Source organism: Ceratotherium simum, chromosome 34, assembly GCF_057802395.1.
Source record: "Ceratotherium simum simum isolate JZ-2026a chromosome 34, ASM5780239v1, whole genome shotgun sequence".
Taxonomy (NCBI): Eukaryota; Metazoa; Chordata; class Mammalia; order Perissodactyla; family Rhinocerotidae; genus Ceratotherium; species Ceratotherium simum.
This window is the reverse complement of record NC_141933.1, coordinates 11,426,587-11,450,119: the sequence shown is the minus strand read 5'-3', so window position 1 is coordinate 11,450,119 and position 23,533 is coordinate 11,426,587. Positions and strand designations below refer to the sequence as shown.

Below are 23,533 nucleotides of genomic sequence, written 5' to 3'. Positions count from 1 at the left end.
ACTGCTGTTGAAGTGGTTGACAGCCACTCTTGGGGTTCTTCACCACTCATCACCCAGGCTCCCAAATGGAGCTGCTTCCACCCACACACCACCCTACCTGCCCTTCAGAGTGTCCTGGGTATGGCCAGTGGATACCTTCAGCTCCCTGCCCTCCACGTTCTTCCCCTCCTGCTGCCAGCTTCCTCCCTTCTCCCGGCGATGCCCTCATTTCCCCAGAGCTGTCCTTGACTCTGCCTCAGTCTCCCTGGACCCGCATGCCCAGTGCCCACCCAGTCCTCTCCTGCCTCCCTGAACTCTCCGGGCAGGGACTTGTCCTGCACTGTTTTGTGTCTCCCCCATCTCAACCCCTTCAAACCCCACTAGAGTGCCCAGAACAGGTGGTGCAGTGTCGGGTGTTGGAAAATGTAAACTTTTTTTTTCTTAATTGTGGTAAAATATGCATAACATAATATTTACCATTTTAACCATTTTTAAGTGTACGGTTCACTGGTATTAAGTACTTTCACACTGTTGTGCAACCATTACCACTATCCATCTCCAGAACTTTTCCATCATTCCACACTGAGACTCTATCCCCATTAATCATTAACTCCTCATTCCCCCCTCCCCCCTGCCCTTGGTAAACACTATTTTGCTTTCTGTCTCTATGAGTTTGCCTATTCTAGGTACCTCAGATAAGTGAACTCATACAGTATTTGTCTTTTCCCGTCTAGCTTAATTTCACTTAGCATAATGTCTTCGGGGTTTATTCCTGTTATAGCATGTGTCAGAATTTCCTTCCTTTTTAAGGCTGAGTAACATTCCATTGTTATTCATAGACCACATTTTGTTTAGCCATTCATCCATCAAGGGATATTTGGGTTGTTTCTGCCTTTTGCCTATTGTGAATATGCTGCTGTGAACATGGGTGTGCAAAATGCAAGCTTCTGAGTCAAATCCTTTCTCTGCCACTTAACTGGCTGTGGACAAACACACAGCCCCCAGGGTGGTGTGAGGCCCACAGCAGGCGCATGGGATCAGCTGCGGTTGTAGTGTACGGTGGCCGGGCTCCCAAGGGGCATAGGTTTGTGGATTGGTCCCCTCTCCCCACAATTTCTCCAGGCAGTGCAGTGGGTGTTAAGAAGACATCGGTCCCCTTCAGAGTGGCTGGGTGGCTGACTCCTTCCCTGTGTTCTTGCTCTACAGTCCCAGATCACCGAGGACTTCCGGGCCCTGAGGAAGACTGCTGAGGACATGAACCTGTTCAAGAGCAACCACCTGTTCTTCCTCCTCCTCCTGGCCCACGTCATCGCCATGGAGAGCATCGCGTGGTTCACCGTCTCTTACTTCGGCAATGGCTGGATCCCAACTGTCATCACGGCCTGTGTGCTTGCTACCTCTCAGGTGAGGCATGCCACCCTCATCCATCACTTGAAGCCCCCCCACCCCCCTGACTCCCCCAGCTCGCAGAGGTCCGGTGCACGCGTGCTGACGCCGCATCTGTGGCCCTCTCTCCCCAGGTCCAAGCTGGATGGCTGCAACACGACTACGGCCACCTCTCTGTCTATAAGAAATCCATGTGGAACCACTTGGTCCACAAGTTCGTCATTGGCCACTTAAAGGTAAACATTAGCGGCCCTGGGCATCCGTCCCATCGGTTAGCAGCTGGCGCAGCGCCATCCCCCTTTGAGATCAGGTCCCCTCTCAGGTCAGTGTCCTGGCTGGCCTGCAGGACTTTCGAATTCTCCACTTCTCTGACCTTCTGAGCTCTGTCTCTGTATCTCATTAGACCACAAAACCCAGCGTACTAATGATCAAAACAGATGCATGCCTCTTTTGTCTATTGACTCAGATGATTGAATTGTTTGCTCCTTATCTAAGAGCTTATCTAATAAATTCCTTTAAGTTTAGGCCAGTAAAGGAGCAGTCTGTCTTGATGAATTGGTGTGCTTCCCTCCACTGGGAATGTGAGCAATTTAAGACCTCTGTATTCCTCTTTTTTTTTTCCCCCTCGGGTGCTGTATTCCTCTTTTTTTCCCCCTTGGGTGCCAGGAAACACAAAGCCAGATTTGGAACAGCGACTCTCCTGAGCCTGTGTTTTTGTTCATATCTTTCCCTCCCATTGCATCTCATTTAAGCCTTTATCTTTATTTTAAACATTCTGTTGTATACACAGTCCTTTATCATAAACCATCTCGAATATACTTTGGAAGGATATGGGATATGAAAAGGAGATATTGCCATCATGTCAGTCTTTAGATAAGGGACGTCAAACCATGTAATGATTAACTGAGCCGAAGGATCAGAGTCATTTAAAACTTAGAAGGTGAGGTATCTCTCCTCTCACCGCTCAGCAGATGAGGAGGCAGACCTGTAGAAGCCTTACAGCTCACCAAGTTTGTAAAAAGGCAAGCTGGAGGGCTGGCCAGGTGGCATAGCAGTTAAGTTTGTGTTCTCTGCTTTGGCGCCCCGGGGGGTTCGTGGGTTCAGATCCCAGGTGCAGACCTACACACTGCTCATCAAGCCATGTTGTGGCAGCATGCCACATATAAAATAGAGGAAGATTGGCACCGATGTTAAGCTCAGCTTTGCTTTATTCCTCAAGCAAAAAGAGGAGGATTTGCCACACACGTTAGCCCAGGGCCAATCTTCCTCACCAAAAAAAAAAAAAAAAAAAAAGTGCAAACTGGACCTGTCTGTGACCTTGTGCTGGTCTGATAAGGATTACCTCCTTGGTTTTGGAGATAAGTCCTTGCCAACTCTCTCTGAAGCAGCTCATCCTCCACCCCAGCCCTTTCCCAACAGTATCCAGCTGCTTCCTAAGAAAGGCTGCATCCTGATGAGTTCCATCCCTCCCCGCCCTGGCTTGGGGAGAGCTACATGTCTGGGTTAGGCTTGTCCCCCTGTGACCCAGACTGCATCAAGCCTTTGGCGGGCCAGCTCCGGATCCGGTTGGGGGTGAACTACGGTGGAACTAGTAACTCGTTACACAACAAGCAGTTTCCCTGGCCCTGAGCCTGAAGCGGTCTGAGAACCTGGTTTCTTTCCAGAATTTCAGGGGCGAAGGGAGAGGGCGCGCGTATTCGCGCATAGTAGAGTGCTTTGTTACATTTTTGTATTCTCTTCTGTTGGATAAAACCCTCCTCAGTATTGGAAAGTAACATTTCCCTCCCGACCCGTGTTACCCCCAACACACTCAACAAAGATGGGCTGTGTCCTGTTTCCAGATTCTGGGCAGGGGCCGGGAGGGCCTTTCCAGCCTGATGTCCCTCGGTCCTTGAAAGGCTCCTGCGTCAGACGGAAGACGAGGCCAGGACAGAGGATTGGCCTTCATGGAGAACGTTGGCTTACGGAATTGGAACGCTGGGCTGACGGGAAGACAGCGTACTTGGGCTTGGAGACTAGACGAGGTCAAGGACATGGGTCCCACTTACGGCTCTCCAGCCCCCTGCTACCTGTGTCCTCCATGCTGTGTCTAGGCCAGTGGCGTGGCCGTGCAGCTCACCTGGGGTGCCCCAGGGCCAGGAGGATTACAGCATTCGGTGGTCACACAGCTGCAGGCATATCTTGTAGGTCCATCGTTCCTCTGGTCCCTTTCTGGGAATAAAAGGTGCTGGCTGCAGGGGCGTCCTCAGGTGCCCTGCCAGCTCGGATGTTCTAGTACCAGCTGGTGAGGACAGCAAGCAGGGTGCTGGGAGCCTGGAGGGACTGGGACCTGCTTCTTACTGCAGCCTGCACTGCTGTAGGATTCCATGGGTGAGCTCCCTACATCCCGACTTCCCCTTTTCCTTCAGCCCATGTCGCTTCCTGTGGACATTTCTTCCAGAGGGTGATCTTGGACAAAGATAATTCTGAGCTGTGGCACCTCTCCTTAACACCCTTCAAGTGGGGGCCGGCCCCATGGCGTAGCGGTTAAGTGTGCACGCTTTGCTGCTGGCGGCCCAGGTTCGGATCCCGAGCATGCACCGATGCACCGCTTGTCAGGCCATGCTGTGGCAGCGTCCCACATAAAGTGGAGGAAGATGGGCACAGATGTTAGCTCAGGGCCAGTCTTCCTCAGCAAAAAGGGAGGAGGATTGGCATGGATGTTAGCTCAGGGCTGATCTTCCTCACACACACACACAAAAAACTACAAACCTTTAAGTGTTCTGCATTGTGCTTAGGATCAAACACACACTTCCAGGCCCCGTGCCATCTAAACGCCACATCTGGAGATGGAAATCTAAAACTCAGCCAGCCTTTTCACAAGCTCATCTCAGGCTGCCAGGGCCGGGACCAGGGTAAAGCGAGTGAGGCATTTGCCTCCAGCGCAGAATTGAAGGGGACACCAAAAAAACTGAGTAATAGAGATAAGGAACATTTTAGTGCAAAATAGTCGTCCGTTGGTATCTGAAGGGGATTGGTTCCAAGACCCACCTCAGATACCAAAATCCACAGATACTCAAGTCCCTTATATAAAAGGGCATAATATTTACATATAACCTACACACATCCTCATGTATCCTTTAAATCATCTCTAGATTACTTAAAATAACTAACATAATGTAAATGCTATGTAAACAGGTGTTATACTGTATTATTTAGGGAATAAGGACAAGGAGAAAAAGTCTATACATGTTCAGTAGAGACACAACCATTGTAGGTTCTGATCCGAGGTTGGTTGAATCCCTGGATGCAGAACCCGCAGATACGGAGGACCAACTGTATTTTCAAACAAAATTAATGCAAAAAAAAATCCACAATGAACAAAATATCAACATTTTAAATAAAGATTAAGACTGCGCTGAGCCATACGGGAACCTAAGGCACAAGGAAAAATTTGTGCCCCTATATACATGTTTGTATGTATTTTTTTAGTGGTTGATTTTTTTCCCCCACAACATTAAAGTAGCTGAAAAATATTTAACAATTGGAAAGTTGGTGTATTGAGAGTCCTAACATTGAGTTTAAATATACTATTTATACTGAAACTATTTATTTATTTATTTATTTATTTATTTATTTATTTATTTTTTTTTTGTGAGGAAGATCAGCCCTGAGCTAACATTCTTGCCAATCCTCCTCTTTTTGCTGAGGAAGACCGGCTCTGAGCTAACATCCATTGCCAATCCTCCTCCTTTTTTTTTTCCCCCAAAGCCCCAGTAGATAGTTGTATGTCATAGCTGCACATCCTTCTAGTTGCTGTATGTGGGACGTGGCCTCAGCACGGCCGGAGAAGCCGTGCGTCAGTGCGCGCCCGGGATCCGAACCCGGGCCGCCAGTAGCGGAGCGCGCGCACGTAACCGCTAAGCCACGGGGCCGGCCCCAGAATTTATTATTTGACTTCAGTTTAAGATAATTGAAAATTATTTAAGATCGTCACTTGCTTGAGAGATGTCGTCAGACTTGGCAGTTCTCTCAGTTGAAAACAAGATGAGACAAAAAGTAGATTTTGAAAATATTGTGGAGGAGTTGGCATCTGCTAAAGCCAGGGTGCACATTTTTCCTTTCTCCTCAGGCTCTGATGTGGCTCAGCACAGCACTACTGGCTGCGGTCCTGTGTCTCTGGCCCAACCGAGGGGCCTTCCTTTGGCTTCTAGAACAGTCCACATTCCCACTCCCCTCATCCCCCAAGGCCTTCACCGAGGCTCTTCCCTCTGGCAGAAGAGCACCCTCATTCTGCCTGGCCCCCTCCTGCCCAGCCTGCGGACTGAGTGCAGTCCTTCTGAGCGGCCTCCAGCAACTTCCCCAGCTCCCTCAGCCCCATCTCCGTGTGGTGTGATGCTCAGCTCTCCCTCACTAGACAACAGCTCCCTCTCTTTCCCCACTTCATCCCCAGGGCAGGCAGCATTGGTACCGCATTCTGAGAACACAAGGGCTGCGCCATTGTTCCCGGGCAGGCAGGGCTTTGTGGTGCCCGGGAAGGAAGGGTTCGTGAAGGATAAGTAGGGCTTTGCCTAGCGGAGAAAAATGGAAGAGAATCACAACAGCGGAATAGTACCACCAAAAAATGTTTTGTCATTACATCCAACCCCTAGTGCAGGGATGGCCCCACCTCACTGACTCATCCCCATGGTGCTCACAGCCCACCTTTCTCTCCTTCATTTATTCATTCGACAAACCTCTCTTGGTGAGTGTATTCTAAACATCATACTTACTCATAACCTGCCTTGCCCCTTCATATTTTTGTGCCAGGGACTTTTCCATTTCGTTCTTTGCAGGAATTTGGTTACTTTGGCTAATAAGGTGAATGTGTCATCTGATTCCCGAATCCTCTAAGCTCTCACTGGCCGACATCTTTTTGCTCTGATGGCTTTTGAGGCCCGCCTGCTTACAGGGGCCTGAGGTCACCGCAAAGGCCACAGCTGCACATAGCTATTCCCGCCCATGGCTGTTGGTGTCCAGAGACCGTGTTTGTTGCCAAAAGCATCTTCCAAGTAAAATATTTGTTTTAGCAAATCCGTCTTTCTGTAGATGGACAGACCCTCGGCCAAAGCATTGATTGACTCAGCAGCAGTTCATCAGTCAAGTCCTCATGCTGAAGAGTCAGAAAAGTTAGTTTCGGGCCGGCCCGTGGCTTAGCAATTACGTGCTCGCGCTCTGCTACTGGCAGCCCGGGTTCGGATCCCAGGCGTGCACCGACGCACCGCTTCTCCAGCCGTGCTGAGGCCGCGTCCCACATACAGCAACTAGAAGGATGTGCAACTATGACATACAACTATCTGCTGGGGCTTTGTGGGAAAAAAAAAAAGGAGGAGGATTGGCAATAGATGTTAGCTCAGAGCCGATCTTCCTCACCAAAAAAAAAAAAAGTTAGTTTCTTTCCGTGCATCACTGGGCAACTTTGTGGAGGAACAGGCCCTCGAAATGTGTCAGGAGCTTGAGCTGGTGAGACAGAAATTCGTGGCCTTGAAATACTCATGTAATACTTCTTGTCTCCTAGAATAGTAATTTTATATTTACATGTTAGAACCAGGAAGCTCTCACCTGTTTATGTTGGCGATTGTTTATTAAGCTCTCCCTAGAGCTTTTTGGGCGTGATGTGACTCTGTTCTCAATGTGTCTGGCTGTCGGGCTGTCTCTTGCCAACCACTCCATGGGCCTTCCGAGAGCAGGGACCACTTGTGGTCTTCTTTTTTGTTTTTTTGAAAAAGCTTGATTGAGATATGATTCACATGCTATACAAGTCACCCATTGAAAGTGTACAAACCAATGACTTGTAGTATATTCACAGATTTATGCACCGTCATCACAATTTTGGGACATCTTCATCATCCCCAAAAAGAAATTCCACACTTCAGCCATCACCTCCCAACCCCTGCATCCCTCCCATCCACCCCCAACCCTAGTTCTAGGCAATCATTAATCTCTCTATCTCTATAGATGTCTCTATTCTGAGCACTTTTTTTTTTAATTTTTATTTATTTATTTATTTTTCCCCCAAAGCCCCAGTAGGTAGTTGTGTGTCATAGCTGCACATCCTTCTAGTTGCTGTACGTGGGACTCGGCCTCAGCATGGCCGGAGAAGCGGTGCGTCGGTGCGCACCCGGGATCTGAACTCCGGGCCGCCAGCAGCGGAGCGTGAGCACTTAACCGCTAAGCCACGGGGCCGGCCCTCTGAGCATTTCTTATGAATGGAATCGTACAATATGTGGTCCTTTGTGACTGGCTTCTTCCACGTAGCATAATGTTTTCAAGGTTCATCCATGTTGTAGCATGTGTCAGGACTTCATTCCTTTTAATGGCATGGCCAAACAGTATTCTGTTGTGTGGATCTATCCCATTTTATTTGTCCATTCATCAGTTGATGGACATTTGAGTTGTTTCCACTTTTTGGATATTTTGAATAATGCAGCTGGGAACATCTGTGTACAAGTTTTCTGTGGCTGTGTTTTCATTTCTCTTGGGTACGCACCTAGGAGTGGAAGGCTGGGTCACATGGTAAGGGCCACTTCTTACTGTCCCTGGAACCCCAACTCCTTGCACAACACGGTCACACAGGAGATGTGTAGAGGATAAGGGGCGTGGAGGCTCACACCTGGCGTTGGTGGAGTGCGGAGACCAACTCCACACCTGCTGAAGTGCTTGCCGCTGGTCCGTCCCCAGCACTTCTTGCCCGCCATCGCCATCTTATGGGGAAACAGGCCTGGAGGGATGGAGTGACTTGGCTTCATTCAGAAGTCCTGGCCCCAGGGGCTGTCTAGCGCTGTGGACTGAGTACTGGCAGGGCCATGTTCTGACTTCCAGGGCCCGAGGCCCTGTGAGTAATAAAAAGTTGGCTCTGAACGTTGGAGGTACTAGGAACTGGTCCTGAGTAGGGTCTGTCAGATGAGCTCAGGTCCCCCGGCAGTCTGCACTGCTCACCCGCATTTCTCCCCCACAGGGTGCCTCGGCCAACTGGTGGAACCATCGCCACTTCCAGCATCACGCCAAGCCCAACATCTTCTACAAGGATCCAGATGTGAACATGCTGCATGTGTTTGTCCTGGGCGAATGGCAGCCCATTGAGGTACAACGAAGGGGATGGTGTTGACATAGGAAGTGTTGGCCTGAGCGGGGAGCAGCGAAGGAATCCTGTAGGGTAGAGTGGATATTCAGCCAGATGCATCTGTGTCTGATGTTTACGTGGAAACCTTTCCAGGACGCCCTGAATTATTCAAGCTGGAATTTATATGGAATGGTCTCATGTGTAACTAATGGATGCAGCTCCTCATCAGAGTGTTAGATGCCCCCCTCCCTCCCTTCCACCGGCCAGGAAAGAGCATTTCCTGGCTTATTTCTTCCCAGGGCAGAGGGAAATCTGGTGTCAGTTCAGCAGGAAAGTACAATTCCAGGGCTCAAGCTTGGTTCCCAAAGGCCAGCTCAAGGAAACTTTATTTGGAGAGTCACGGTCCTCGAAGTTGGGAGGGACCTCGGCACCTGGTCCTACCCGCTTCACCAAAAAGATGACAAAGTGGGAGGAGGGGATGTGTTCAGGGTCACCGAGTTTAGGGGCCAGACGAGGCCCCAGATCTGACGGCGAGGCCATTTCCTTCTGCCCTACCATACTGCCTTATTTTAATATTAGTACATTTTTTATTATAAATAGAGAACATGCCTGTCATAAGCATTTAAATAGCACAGAAATATACAAAATTTGAAAATGAATCTCCTATTATTTCCACCATCCCTCCTTTGCCCAAATGTCATGCCCCTGAGGGTGACCACTGTTGACAACACGCTATATATCTTTCCAAATATTTTGTGTGTGTGTGTGCGTATAAACGTGCATATATCTGTTTTTTAAAAACAAAAACTTGGGGCCGTCCTGGTGGCATAGCAGTTCAGTTCACACGTTCCACTTCGGCGCCCCAGGGTTTGCCAGTTCAGATCCTGGGCACGGACCTACTCACCGCTCATCAAGCCATGCTGAGGCGGCATCCCACATAGAAGAGCTACAACTGTACAACTATGATATACAACTATGTACCGGGGCTTTGGGGAGAAAAAAAAAACAAAAAGAGGAAGATTGGCAACAGATGTTAACGCAGGGCCACTCTTCCTCAAAAGAAAGAACAAACAAGCAAAGGCAAAAATAAATTCTTTAAAAACACAAAAACTTATTCTATTAAAACATATTCTATTCTGCACCTTGCCAGCTCACCAAACATGGACCTCTTTCCCAGAGTTACGGTATGTTGCCTCCACCTGGGGCTGTCCAGTGCTCTGTTGTATTTCTCCACTATAACGTAACCCACGCTGTTGTGTAAGACAGGAAAGTTTGGTGTTTTCCAATTCTTAATTTCCTTTTAGTAAAAGCACCCCCAGTGCTTTCAAGAATTTAAATAATGACCTCATTTAACACATTTTTAAAAAATGTAGAGCCTCTATGGGCCAGCCCCGATGGCCTAATGGTTAAAGTTCAGCGTGCTCTGCTTTGGTGCCCTGGGTTTGGTTTCTGGGCACAGAGCCACACTATTCATTTATCAGTGGCCATGCTGTGGCGGCGGCTCACATAAAAAAAGAAAAGAAAGAGGAAGATTGGCCACACATGTTAGCTTAGGGTGAATCTTCTCTAGCAAAAAAAAAAAAAAAAGTAGAGCTTTTATGTTAGGGTTCCATTTACCAAAAAAAAGAAATCTTCATTTGGTTTGCTTTTTGGAAATACATGGCTGATGTAAACCAAAGTTTAGGAGATCCTTGTTGTTTTTATGCAGATCTTCAGCATCACAGTGTAGGGCTCAATGAGCATTTGCTGAGTGAGGCACGTTTCCGCTCAGCAAGAGCAGAGACTTAAATTTAGTTCTATTCCCAGCAGCGTTGGCCTCCAAGCCCTGGAACAAGGAGAGGAGAAAGCCTGTTCCTCCACTTCTGGTTTGTACCCCGTCTCTCCCGTTTCATTTCCACCCGAGAGAATATCTGAGCAGAAACATGGGTTTTCTGTAACATTGACCATTCAGGGGAAATTAGCCAAAATTCAGTACTTTGGAAGCATGGAGCCTGTCTGGCCAGGCAGGGGTTTTGTTCTCTGCCAAAGTACATGCTGGTGTTTTTCTTCTAGGCAACAGTTTGCTAGCTTTGATTCGAGGTGTCCAGATAGCAGAACTGATTAACATGGGGCCTTCTGATAAGTGAAGACAAAGGCTTCTCTTTCTCTGTGAGGCTTCATGTCGAGCTGTTGGCTGTCCTGACAGATGTTGTCTGTGTCCTTGACAGCAAAATCTAGTCTCACCAGCTATGCTGGCAAGAAGGCATCTTTCCTCTCTGTGTGGTGGCCAGTGAAGCCTCTTCCAACATCTCCTCTCCCTAGACACTTCTCGGATCCCAGCTTTTGGGCGGGGGGGTGGGGCGGTGAGGTTTAGGGCATCTGGTTATCCAGTCACTAATGGCATTTGAAAGACCATGGCCAGGGCCACAGTGCTCATGGAAATCTTCCTCTCTCACACACTCATGGGGGAAAGAAAAGGCCGATTGTTTCTGGGTTCCTCGTTGAGCTGCGCCCTTGTGTCCACAGGACCATGCTGACCTGGAAGGGACTCTGGTGACAATGAGTGTGATGGCACTTTCCCCGTGCCAGGCCCACACACCATACCAGGCCCACCCACTGGCCCTGGGCAGCCAGGCCTAGGGATCTTGAGTCAGTCTTTGGCCTCCAGAGCCAAGAGGCCAGGGCTCCTATCTCCAGGCACAGATGAACCAACCAGCCCAGCCAGACGGCTGCAGAGGGTCTCACAGTGAAGCCCCTTTCCCAGTTAGTTTTCTTCGTTTTGGTCTTATTTATGACTTCTGGGAGGATTTTGTTTGTTTTATGTAGCAAGATGTATTCATTTTTTCCCCTCATTTCTTTTATACTCAGAAAGTTCTTCATACATATTATTTTCAGGGTTTTGTGGTTTCACTTTTGGTTGTTTTAACTTTTGCCAAATGGGACTTGGGTAAGATGGTGTTCCACTTTCAGATTCCTCCGGAGTCAGACAGTTTTCCCCCAATGGGCCACACCACCACTTCCGTGTGGCAGAGCAAGCACCTGGTCTGGGCTGTCTGTCCTCCCACGGGACGCTGTCTGGGTGACTTGGGCATCACAGAGATCCATCCTTGGCACGTAATAACTCACTGTAAGCTTGTAGCGGGCTTTCCTCTTCTAGAAAGAATTTACGTTGTTGTGGTCAGCCTTTCCCTCCAGGAATCAGATGTCTGTCTCCATTCACTCGTCTCCTTTTGTCTCTCTTGGAACGGCTTTATTCTTTCCTTTATATGTCTTGTGAATGTTTCTTTTTCAATTTTTTCGTAGCTATTTTCTATTTTTGTCATTAGGATTGGGGTTTCTCCGGTATTCAGGAAAGCTGTTGCTGTTTGGCTAGTTATGTCCAACTAGTGTCCATTATGTCTCTTCATGATTCTAGTTCTTTTTCTGTTGGTTCTTTGAGGTTTCCTGGGGGCATAATCATATCCTTGAAAATAACGATTTTTTTTTTTTTTTTTGTGAGGAAGATGAGCCCTGAGCTAACATCCATGCCAATCCTCCTCTTTTTGCTGAGGAAGACTGGCCCTGGGCTAACATCCGTGCCCATCTTCCTCCACTTTATGTGGGACACCGCCACAGCATGGCCTCACACGCGGTGCATCGGTGCGCGCCAAGGATCCGAACCTGGGCCACCAGCAGCGGAGCGCGCGCACTTAACCGCTACGCCACGGGCCGGCCCGAAAATAACGCATATTTAGACTCCCTTTCTCATAGCGTCACACTCTTATTTCTGGTTTGGGTTTTATGACATTACTGGAATTTCCAGAACAGAATTAAATAGTGGTGATGTCAGTGCCGGTCTTGTTTCGCTCATTTCTTTCTTTTTTTTCCCATATGGTGGAGGGAATGGGAGGCCATTATCCCTGTAGCACTGCCAAGGGGCTCGCAGAAGCCAGGAGTGTTTCTGCCTCCCTGTCTCAGGTTCCACTTTTCTGCCCATCTGGGATGCTCTGCCTGACCTCAGCTGACCCTCCAGGCTTCCTGCTCCAGGCAGACCTTCATGAACAGGCCAAAGTGACTAGTCCTCCCTTGGAGCCACCATGGCCCTCCTCTCAGGGTCCGTGGTCCGGGCTCTTCTATTCTGCGCATGCCTAGTGTGGCCATGTTGCTCCTTTCTCTCTCTGAGTTTGCTCATTCCCAGAGGCAAGGACTGGGCTTTGTGACAGCTCCCCTCCCCCACCCCTGAACGGACAAGGAAGGCCCTTGTCATTCCTTAGACATTTTGTTTCAAAGCTCAAAAGTTCCCTGCATATGCCCCTGGCACCCCCTCAGCCCATAATCCAAGCCTCGCCTTGTGGTCCGTGGAGAGGCTGAGCACAGGAGGGTCAGCCTGGCCGGGGCCAAGGGTTATGGGCCTCCAGAAAGCCAGGCCACCAAGGCTGGCAGCGCTCCCCCTCCCTCTGCCCTTGGCCTGCGTCCCCTATCAGCCTGGGCTTGGGAACACGTCAGAGTGAGCCCTGCGTGTGCCACCATCTCCTTCTGGGGGTCTCGACACACAAGCCACCCGTACTATCGCCTGAGTGAGAGCACTCTCTGTCTTCCTTGAGTCTCCCATATGACGGCCCCGCCACCCAGCTTTCTCCCGGTGTGCGATGAGGACTCTCTTGGAGGAGAGTCCTCCAGGCCCTGTGGCCCCAGTGGGGAGGAAGGCAGACTCTTCCTGAATGAGTCTGTGGGCCCGACACTGCGTGCAGGACATCACTTCATCCTTGCTTAACTGTGAGTCAGGAGCGATCATCAAACCCATCTTATAGATGGAACCACTAAGGCTGAGAGAGCTATGCTCAAGGTGACAGCTAGAAAAGGCATTGCCACCTTCCAAACCCAGGCTGTCCGGCTCCAAAGTGGGGCTTCCGAGTCCTGTGGGACCCTGCCCAGGGTCACCACCTGGTGGGCACTTGGGGAAATGTGTTTGCAGGATGACTGCAGTTTTCTGATGAGTTAAGAAGCCAGGAGCTCCTCCTCCTAGCTTGGTGCATTCTAAAATACCTCTCCCCGTCCCTTCCCTGCGCCCATGACTTGTATGGCTAGGTGTTGGCGAAGAACCAAGTGTGTGAAAGACAAGAGCTGGCAAGTCAGCCACACGCCGGGCTTGGCACCCCTGAGCCAGAGGGAAGCGAGAGCTGTGGGTCAGTCGTACGCTGACAGATGACCTTGCCGTTGCCCCGACTGAGGTCACCAAGATGGGCACAGACGTGCAGTGACGTCTCAGTGTGTCACCGCACACAGGTGCACGTGTGACCTGGCTAACCTTTTGTTCACAACCCCAAAGGGCTTTTATAGCCACTTCATGTCCCTCAACAACCCTATGAAGTACCCATCGTACCTCCACTTTGCAAATAAAGAGCCCAAAGCTCGGGCGGGGGGAGAAATTTGCTCAAATAAATTGTTTCCAAATCCCAAGTCCCTGCCTCCCGAAGCCTGGGAACCCACAGAGGCTGATGGGAAGGCCTCCGCTGCCCGGGGGAGGGGTTCATCGACTCCCGCCCGACAGTGTGGGGCATGGAAGGGGCGCACATGGGAGCCAGCAGCTGGGGGAGCATCAGCCCCTGTAATCTCTGTCACCCCCCTAAAGGTCACCATAAATCAATGAAAAATGTGCTTGCTGTGCAAATGTAGCTTCAAACAAACTCTCCAGGTGCCCCCAGCAGATCGGCCACCTCTAAGTCCTTCCATGGGGATCCTCTGGTCTCTGCCGACCTGCCTGGGCTGCTCACTCCCAAGTAGAGCCTGACTAACCTGAGAGGGTCCTCTGGGCCTGGGGCGGTCCCCTGGGATGACCGTGGGGCAGAGATGTGGTGGGGAGGGCTCCTGTCCAGGGCTGGGGCAGCCTGCGACAAATGCTGTGCCTGTGGGCCTGTTTCCTGGCTTCTGGGAGGAGCTTAGAGCAGGATCCAGGGGCCTGTTCTGTGGCCACATGCTCTCTGGGACCCTGGGAAGCTGTACTCCCCCCAACACTGGCCAGTCAGGGGGTGCCCCCCGCCCCTCCCCTCCCTGGGAAATCGTCCAAGACTGCCTCTGAGGCCTCCCTGGCTGGGACCTCTCCAAGGCCAGCCTCAATCCTGGCCTTAATGACAGCCTTCCTGCAAATGGACGCACGTTCTGGGGACCATTGAGACCCCTGCCAAGGCACAGGAGGCCACACGGAACAAAGGGATCGATTTTGGTGGTGCTTTGGCCAGGTGTGCCGTGACTGTGGCCGCTGACGTCGAGATGCATGTCCTGAGGACAGGCTGGGCTTTGCTCCCACCCAGGGCCCGTCCTCACGGAGTCCGTGGGCCGTCCCTATGATTTCAACAATCACTTCCATCTCCGTGTTCTCACCAGGAGAACAGGGGCTCCGGCCTACACGTCATCCAGGGTTTCCCCATTTCTAACTTGCTTTGATCTCCTGACTGTGATAAGTAGGAATGGACACCGTCGGAGGAGGACGGCCCCGGCCTTCTGACCCGGGGAAGGGTGGACGAGGGGTACTGTCCCAGGGGTCAGCGCCTGGCACTTATACCCATGTTCTCATTGGCTCCTCTTAACAACCAGCGGCTTGGATGCCAAATGAAGCAAAAGGGGCTAAGTGACCTGTGCAGGGTCTCAGTGCTGGTGAGAAGCAGAGTCCCGACCTGGGCTCCACACACACTCCCAGCATCGCAAGCAAGAGGAGCAGATACCACCCTGCGAGCAGCATCTTTTGGTCTCAGTCCCAGAGGAACAGAGCAGGCTGGTCCCCAGGGGGCTGGACCCTGGAATTAAAGGGCTGCAGGACCAGAGTAGGCTGGTCCTGTGGGGCAGTGGCTCCACACCAGCTCATGCTCTGAGTGACGAGCAGCTTTGTACAGAGGATGCCCGGGCACCAGGCTGCCCAGGGATGCAGGCTCTGATGGAGAGGGAACTGGTGCCCTAGGTGGGATTAGGTGACCCAAGGTGGCCCGAGGAGTCCATGTGGTGGCCTCCTCTCACCTGCCGGTGTCCTCAAGTGGAAAGCATCCGCCTGGGAGGAGTAATTAGCTTTCGAAAATAGCAGGAGGCTCCAGGGAGGTGATGCTCCCAGCCTGGTGACTGTTAGCAATTCCTCAGGCCCTTACCTGGGTTCTCCTGGCTGCTGCAGGAGAGAGCTCTCCGGGGAGCTCTCCAGGGTGACCTGGGAGATTTTCTCACTCCCAGCGGGGTGGGGGGACTGACCAAGGAGCTCCCTCTGGGTGCCTGTGCCCCTGTGTAGGTTGTTCAGTTGTGCATTCACTCAGCAAACTTTTATTTAGTGCCTGTCACTCGGGCTCTGAGTCAGCTTTCTTGGGTTCAGATCCCAGCTGGGCCCACTTTGAGTGTGGCCTTGGACAATGACTTGACCTTGAACTTAACAGCTTCAGAAGCGCCGGCCTGTGGGCTCTCGGGGAAGTGCCTGCGTTGAGGCCTGCACGGGATGCAGCTCGGGGTCGGCACACTCAGCTAGGGCTGAGGAGATGTTGGCCGCTGTTAGCCAGAGCAGCCAGGAGCCCAGAGGGTTGGAGGGGCCCAGCCTTGAGGGGCCCAGGGTGCGGATTGACAGGAGAGGGGCAGAGGCCCCCCTGAGCAGGGTGTGGGCACGGGGGTGGGGTGGGGTGGGGTCCGAGGGCGGAGTGCTCATGGTCTCTGCTCTCTCCGCAGTATGGCAAGAAGAAGCTAAAGTACCTGCCCTACAACCACCAGCATGAATACTTCTTCCTGAGTGAGTGCTGGGGCGCCCGCAACCTCACCCCGGGCCCTTCTCCCCACAGAGCGGCCGTCCATCCCCCTCCCACCTGACACCTTTTCAGACCCAGAAAGTGACACTAAACCTGTTAGAGAAGGAGGGGCCACAACAGCCAGCCCGAGCAAACCCCTCCTGGCCCCTGATCCAGATGGGACACAGAGGCCCAGAGAGTCCCACACACTGGCCCAGGGTCTCACCCTCAGAGATCCCTGGGGGGTGTATGGGGTGCCAGGTGGGCGTGCTGTTTGCTCCCAGCCCCATCCTCGGGCACCAGGGCCCCCGGCTGCCTCTGCCCATGGGCTGCAGAGCTGGGCACCACATTCAGTGTTCTGCCCCCGGCTCCTCCCTGTCGTCCGGGCCGGGCTGGGCGAGACAGGGCGTCTCAAAGCGCCTCTGCTCTCTCCCTGTAGTTGGGCCTCCGCTGCTCATCCCTACGTACTTCCAGTACCAGATCATCAAGACCATGATCGTTCGCAAAGACTGGGTGGTGAGTCAAGGGGGCCCGGAGTGGGGGAGGAGGGTGACTGGGATGAGCGGACCCTGGGGACCTGCACTGTGCCCCCGTGCATCTCTGTGGGGTCTGTGGGGCCCCAGGCATCTCCTCCTGGCCTGGCTGCCCTGTCACTCTCAGGAAGGGAGATGTGCTCTGAGGCTGCCAGGAGCCAGCAAGGCCGTAGCACCCTACTCCTAAAGATCCCCCCCACTCATGGTGGGGTCCATTGGGAGAGCCACTGCCTTTGCAGAGCCCCCTCAGAAAATTCCTGAAGGCAACGTGATGAGAGCCAAATTCGGCCCACCCATCCAAGACTCCACTGCAGCTATTGCCCTCCCATGTCCCCATGCGTCCCCTAAGGCCCTGTGAACCAGGTCACACTGCACTCCGGTTGGTAAATGGAATCAGCCAGGCATTGGCTGAGACAACAGGTGTATTAGTTTGCTAAGGCTGCATAATAAAGTACCACAAACTGAGTGTCAGTTGTGTGAAACACCAGAATTGTATTGTCTCACAGTTCCGGAGGCTAGAAGTCCAAGATGAAGGTGTTGGCGGAGTGGGTCCTTCTGAGGGCTGTGAGGAAGGATCTGGTCTGGGCCTCTCTCCTTGTGGATGGCCACCATCTCTTCTGTGTGTCTCTACATCATCTTTCCTCCGTGCGTGTCTGTATCTGTCCAAATGTCCCCTTTTTATACGGACACCAGCCCTAATGGATTTGGGCCCATCCTGATGACTTTGTGTTAACTAATCATATCTGCTATGACCCTAACTCCAAATGAGATCACGTTGTGAGGTCCTGGGGATTAGGACTTCAACATCTGCATTTTAGGGGACACAATCCACCCATAACAGCAGGCGTGGCGGAATCTCCAGATTCTGCCTCCAGAGAGGGAGAAGGGGACCCCGGAGAGAGGGGCCGTACAGCATGGTGCACGCATCGGTCCATGGCTTTATGTAGATGTGCAGGCGTGAATCTGTGCAAGAGGATAATATGCCCACGATGGAATGACCTGGAGGCAGCAGTCCCTATAGGCAGAGCCTGCTTTAGGCAGAATGGGGTTCACCAGGACAGGACCCCTGCCCTCAGGACCAAGTGGACAGTCACTTAGTAGGTATTGCTGGTCTTTTTTTTTAAACTCAGCTTCATAAATGGAGATATGGAGACTGAAAGTTTGGGACTTGCCAAGGTGACTCCAAGGGGCGGTCAGGCACTAGAACCCAGGCCTCCTGACGCTATGTCCTGCACTTCCCCTCCCACACCCCAGCCACCCATCTCTCCAGTAACAATACCTCGTATTTGTATAGCGTTTTAAGGGCTTCCAAGTACTTTGTCTGACATTCTTTCATTGAAATTGTGGGCAAAGGGGCCGTGCCTGTTGATTCTGCTAAGAGGGCGGGGACTTTGACTTGGGAGCCGGTGGGGGTGGTTGGGGAGCAGTTGTGACTCTGGGAGTCTGGAAGTTGGCCAGCCCTGTGCTGCTAGAACCTGCACTACTCACTTCTGGGACATACTATTTTCCCCCAAGCGAGCATTTCGTCAGTACTTACTGTGTTCCAGGAACAGTTAAGCCCTGCCACCTGCATCGCGTCATTTAACGTTGTTTGACCGACAAGGCAGGTACGGGCTGGAGGGATGGAGTTTCCGGATCAGTTAAGTGGTGGAAATTTGAACCAGATCTTGTGCCCTGTGGTGACTGCTGGTTCCACCGGGGCTCACCTGGGCGCTGGGAGCAGTGACAGCTGAAAAGGAAGGAGAGCCATGCTGTGCTGGGTCATGATGCTGCTGCGTGTGTTTTAATCAGCTTTTACGGCGGATGACTCTGGCATGAATATTTAATCTTTTTTTTTTTTTACTGTGTTCATTCTCTAAGGGACAAAGCATTAAATAGGGACAGGACGAAAGGAAATTGGACTGTGTACCTGACTGGGATCAGGTGGCAGAGCCCGGGAAATTTAATAGGGCACTCAGGCCTGGCAGTGGGGAGCCGGCCGCCCTGCCCTCGCCCCTGCCAGGGAGTAGGGTTCAGCCTGGGCGGGAGGGCTGGGCCTCCTGACTGCTCCCAAGCTTGGCACTGGGGATTCAAGGTGGATGAGACCCAGCGCCCCGATCAGGGGACCGTGACCGCGTGGGGCGGAGGCATGCCCTGCGATGTGCTTTTCTGATTCACAGTGACAGCGAGCTTGAGTGCAAAGTGCAGGTGTGACCTGGGGCAGCGGTCCTCAACAGGGGCGGTTCTGTTGGGCCGTTTGGCAATATCGGGAGACATTTTTGATTGTCACAACTCGGGGCGTGGGGATGGAGTGCTACTGGCGTCTAGTGGGCATCTAGCCAGGGGGATCCCACCATGCACAGGACAGCCCCCACAATGAAGAATAATCCAGCCCCAAATGCCAATCACATGGAGGTTGAGAAACCCTGGCCTGGAGGAGAGGGGTTGATGTGCTCCAAGAGCTTCAAGGAGAGAGGTTTTTACTCATCAGGCAGCATTGCCCATTCCAGGAGGTCTGCTGTATGTGACACCACTCGCCACTCCCTGGTGAAATTCTCCCTGTCGGCTTCCAAGGGCCGCCTCTGCTGGCTGTCCTCCATCTCTCTGACTGTTTCCCTGCACCTCCTTCACTCCCTACCCCTGAAACCAGTGGTCCTGTGGTCATGGATCACTTTGCACAAAAATAAATAAGCAAGCATGCACCGCTGTTAATATATAGGTACTTATTACTGCCCTACCTACACACAAAAGAAATTAAAATGAACGTGATGAGGGGCCGGCCCGGTGGTGCAAGCGGTTAAGTGTGCGCGCTGCACTGCCGCGGCCCGGGGTTCGCTGGTTCGGATCCCGGGCGTGCACCGAGGCACTGCTTGTCAAGCCATGCTGTGGCGGCGTCCCATATAAAGTGGAGGAAGATGGGCATGGATGTTAGCCCAGGGCCAGTCTTCCTCAGCAAAAAGAGGAGGATTGGCAGATGTTAGCTCAGGGCCGATCTTCCTCACAAAAATAAATAAATAAATAAATGAATGTGATGAAAATTAGGAGGAGAATTTGTAAGATTTGCTTCTTCCACCCCCTTAAAGACCACCTCGTTGGTCCCAACGTCTTGCCCTTGGGCCACTGCTGGCCCTTCAGACTCTCCCCTCCCCCGATGCTCCCCTCCTTCTTCCTACTCAGCGGATGGCGCCAATGCCAGGGACCAACCTAGATTCCTTGTGACCAAGCAGTCCCCAAATGCAACTGCCTCTGCCTCCTCAATAGTTCTGGAATGTTCCCTCATCAGTGCCGTGGGTCCTGGTTCGGGCCTCCATCATTTCCTGTCTGAGCTACTGAAATAATGTCATCTCTCCATCCCCGGTTGACAGGGATCTATTTTAAGATCCAAATGTGACCGTGTTCCTCTGTCGTTTAAAGCTCTCAGTGGTTCTCCATTCCCAAGAGATAGAGGTCAGTCTCCCCAGGCAGATGTGACCTGGCTTCAGCCCCCCACCCCCACCTCGAGCTCTCGGACTAGAGTATATGGAACATAGAATCTGTATGTAGATGTAGCCCCTTCCCGCTCGCCTCCCCCGGCACACACACTCTGCGGTCTCTCCTGGCTGGGCTTTTCTCCATAGCCTTGCCTCTTCTGCAAAGGTCCTTCCTACTGTTCTTGGCTTGGTGCAGCCCAGCCCAGGCACCACCTCCTGATGGAGGCCTTTCCTAAACTCCAGGGTTGTTCCCATCGTGCCTGTCCCTATCTGTCCCCTTCCATATGATATCGAAGGAATCTCTTGATAGTCCTGTCTTCTGAAGGACCTCCTTTTGCCGCCAGCACCTAAATCAGCCCCTGATATAGAGAAGGCATTTGCTGACTGTAGAGCTTAACTGAACAGAGCTGGATTGAAGGATGAGTTTGCCAAGCAGATAAGGGCAGAAGGAGCCTCCGGGTGGATCCAGCCTGGACACAGACACTGCAAGGAGGCAGCGTGGCCTGGCTGGACGCGTATGGGTCTGGTGACTGGCTGCAGATAAGGCCGGGTCGGTGGGCAGGCATGTGAAAGGCCTGTGCAGCCTACCCCAGGGGTTGGACTTTTTTGTGTGTGTGAGGAAGATTAGCCCTGAGCTAACATCTGTTGCCAATCATCCTCTTTTTGCTGAGGAAGATTGGCCCTGGGCTAACATCCGCACCCATCCTCCTCTACTTCGTATATGGGACGCTGCCTCAGCATGGCTTGATAAGTGGTGCGTAGGTCCGCACCCGGGATCCGAACCTGTGAACCCTGGGCCGCCAAAGCGGAGCACGTGAACTTAGCTGCTACGCCACCAGGTCAGCCCCCTGGATTTTATCCTTTATCCCCACTGGGGAAGGAGGCCAGTGATGACTTTGAGGATGGCAGGGGAATGATCGCATTGGCATGTCAGGAAGATCTCTATGGTGGCAAAGTGGTGCAGGGACCGATGGGAATCGTTTAGGGCTCAGACTTGCCGGCTACAGTTATTGTTGCAACACACACTCAACCCATGTAGAACCTTGGTAGGGGGTTCTCTCCCCATCCTGCAGATGGGGAACCGAGGAACAGCTAAGCAAATGACCTATGGCTAGTGGGTGAATTCCAGTAGGGCTGGAGTTAATGCAGCAGCCTGGCCTGGAGCCTGCGCTCTGATCACTACCCTGCTGAGGGTCTGGGGAGAAATGATGGGGGATCCAGCCACTGCATGAGCACTCCCAGCAGAGGAAACAGTCAGTGCAAAGGCCCTCAGGTGGGAACAAGCTGGGTCAGGGTGACTGAGGAGAGAGGGGTTCCCGATGCTGCAGAGCTCTGTTGGCTGCTCTGGGTGGGATGGGAGGGCTCAGCAGGGGAGAGATGGGGGCTGCTTGGTGCTACGAAGGTCACTCTGGTTGCCACAGGTGCACGAGGGAAAGCTGGAGACTGATGGGAGGCTACTGCTGTGGTCTGGTGGAGGCACATGGACTCTGGTGGCAGAGAGGAGGCAGACAGCCTGCCTGCCAGGCTGCCGTGGAGGGTGGCGCAGCGGGGGCAACCTGGGGAGGGACTTGCCCAGGAAGTGAGGGAAGACGGGTCAGCTCAGGACCCCGTTACCCCACCCCATGCGGGGCAGGGAGGGAGAGCGGAGTGGAGAGGGGACGGGAGGAGAATCGGGCACGAGAAGAGGGCCAGCAGTGTCAAAAGTTGCTGGGAGGGCCCAGAGGTAGGGGACAGATGGTGTCCCTAGCCTTTGCTCTCCTGTGAGGTCATGCTGGAGAGCAGCCCAGGTGCTGACGGGCGCGGACAAGGCTGAAGGGCAGTTGGTGGGCTGCCTGGTGTTGGGGGTATGTGCGGATTGTGTATGCCCCTTCAGAACCCCCAGGACCACGAAAGGCCTGGCTGCCTGAGGTTTCCTGGTCCCCATCCCTGTTTCTTTCCCTGGGAGCAGAGCACACAGCCCCCTTCCTGCTGCTAAAACGCCCAGCCTTTCCCTAGAAACAAAGGCAGCCACACACACCCTGTGCGTACGGGTGTCGCGTGCCTAATGGGCCTGGTGCCCAACTTCCTGGAGGCCTGTCGGGGATTCTTGGACACCATTGCCTGGCGGGGAGTGTGAGGTGCTGTGTACACACCTGTGGTCGGGGCGCAGTGCCAAGGAGGGTGGGGCCGTCCCATGTCTAATCGTGCTTCTCTCTGCAGGACCTGGTCTGGGCCATCAGCTACTATGCCCGATTCTTCATCACCTACGTCCCTTTCTATGGCATCCTGGGAGCCATCCTTTTCCTCAACTTCGTCAGGTGCACGAGCTTTGCTGGTTAATCCCTGGGCTGAGTGCTGGCCTTGATGGGGGCTTGGGCATGAGGGCCCCATGGGGAGAGGCTCAGAGGTCCCCACTTCCTGCCCTGGGCCTCACGTCCTGGCACCTCAGCAGGGGCTGCATTGCCCCCCTGCACCTGCCTGGGCCCCTTGGGGTTGGGAGAGAGGATCTGTCCCCACATGGCCCGGGCCCCGTGGTGAACAAGCCTGCACGGGCCCCAGCGCTGAGCTGTGCTCTCCTCAGGTTCCTGGAAAGCCACTGGTTTGTGTGGGTCACGCAGATGAATCACATCGCCATGGAGATTGACCGCGAGCCGTACCGAGACTGGTTCAGCAGCCAGGTGAGGGTGGCAGAGATGCTCACCAGAGCCCTGTGGAGCCTGGACCGAGGTCCATGTCCTCGGCCCCCAGAAACGTGGCTGTCCAGTGGACCCAGTGCTGGGCTAGGCTTCCCTGGGGCTGCTTGTGTCCTTCTGCTGGTCAGCACAGGGCTGAGCAAGAAAGGCTGGCAGGAATCTGTGGGAGGGATGAGCACGGAATCTGGGTGGGCGGAGGACTCCGGGCAGGACGTATGACATGGAGGGGCGGCCCTGAGACCAGGGGGAAGGCTGGGCCTCATGGGAAGGAGGTCCTTCCTGCTTTTACTCCTGGCCCCTCATCCACCTTCCCCTCCACAGCTGTCAGCCACCTGCAACGTGGAGCAGTCCTTCTTCAATGACTGGTTCAGTGGGCACCTCAACTTCCAGATCGAGCACCAGTGAGTGCAGGCGCGGGCGGGGCTGGGCACAGGCAGGCCACATCCTGCCGGGAGAAGTGGCCACCGGCTCCATCTGGGCAGAGGGCACCATGTGGGGGCCACCTCTCTCTCTCCTCCCTGGTGAGATCCCCCTACCCCCAGCCCTGGAGCAGCAGAGGAGCTCCCAGTGCTGTCTCCCCAAGGTGTGTCAGTGCCCCAGCCCTGTGCCACACGGTCATAGTGACAGCCACCCCTCACGTGTGGCCTGAGCTTTGTAGTTATAGAGAGTTGGCACAGTGAGCCTGAGGGCAGGGTGACTGAGTCCTTCACTGACAGGGAAACTG

General features: G+C 53.0%; 1 protein-coding gene across 2 annotated transcripts in view; it reads left to right on the top strand.

Moving 5' to 3' along the window:
• FADS2 (fatty acid desaturase 2) overlaps positions 1 to 23,533 on the top strand; it is a 35,373-nt gene that overhangs the window by 8,590 nt on the left and 3,250 nt on the right. For both annotated transcript variants that reach the window (XM_087422809.1, XM_004437465.3), the window contains exons 3-10: positions 1,186 to 1,383; positions 1,500 to 1,601; positions 8,342 to 8,467; positions 16,100 to 16,160; positions 16,595 to 16,671; positions 22,337 to 22,434; positions 22,698 to 22,794; positions 23,131 to 23,210. In XM_087422809.1, coding sequence (XP_087278935.1) covers positions 1,186 to 1,383; positions 1,500 to 1,601; positions 8,342 to 8,467; positions 16,100 to 16,160; positions 16,595 to 16,671; positions 22,337 to 22,434; positions 22,698 to 22,794; positions 23,131 to 23,210 — 839 coding nt within the window. The remainder of the gene's footprint in view (positions 1 to 1,185; positions 1,384 to 1,499; positions 1,602 to 8,341; positions 8,468 to 16,099; positions 16,161 to 16,594; positions 16,672 to 22,336; positions 22,435 to 22,697; positions 22,795 to 23,130; positions 23,211 to 23,533) is intronic.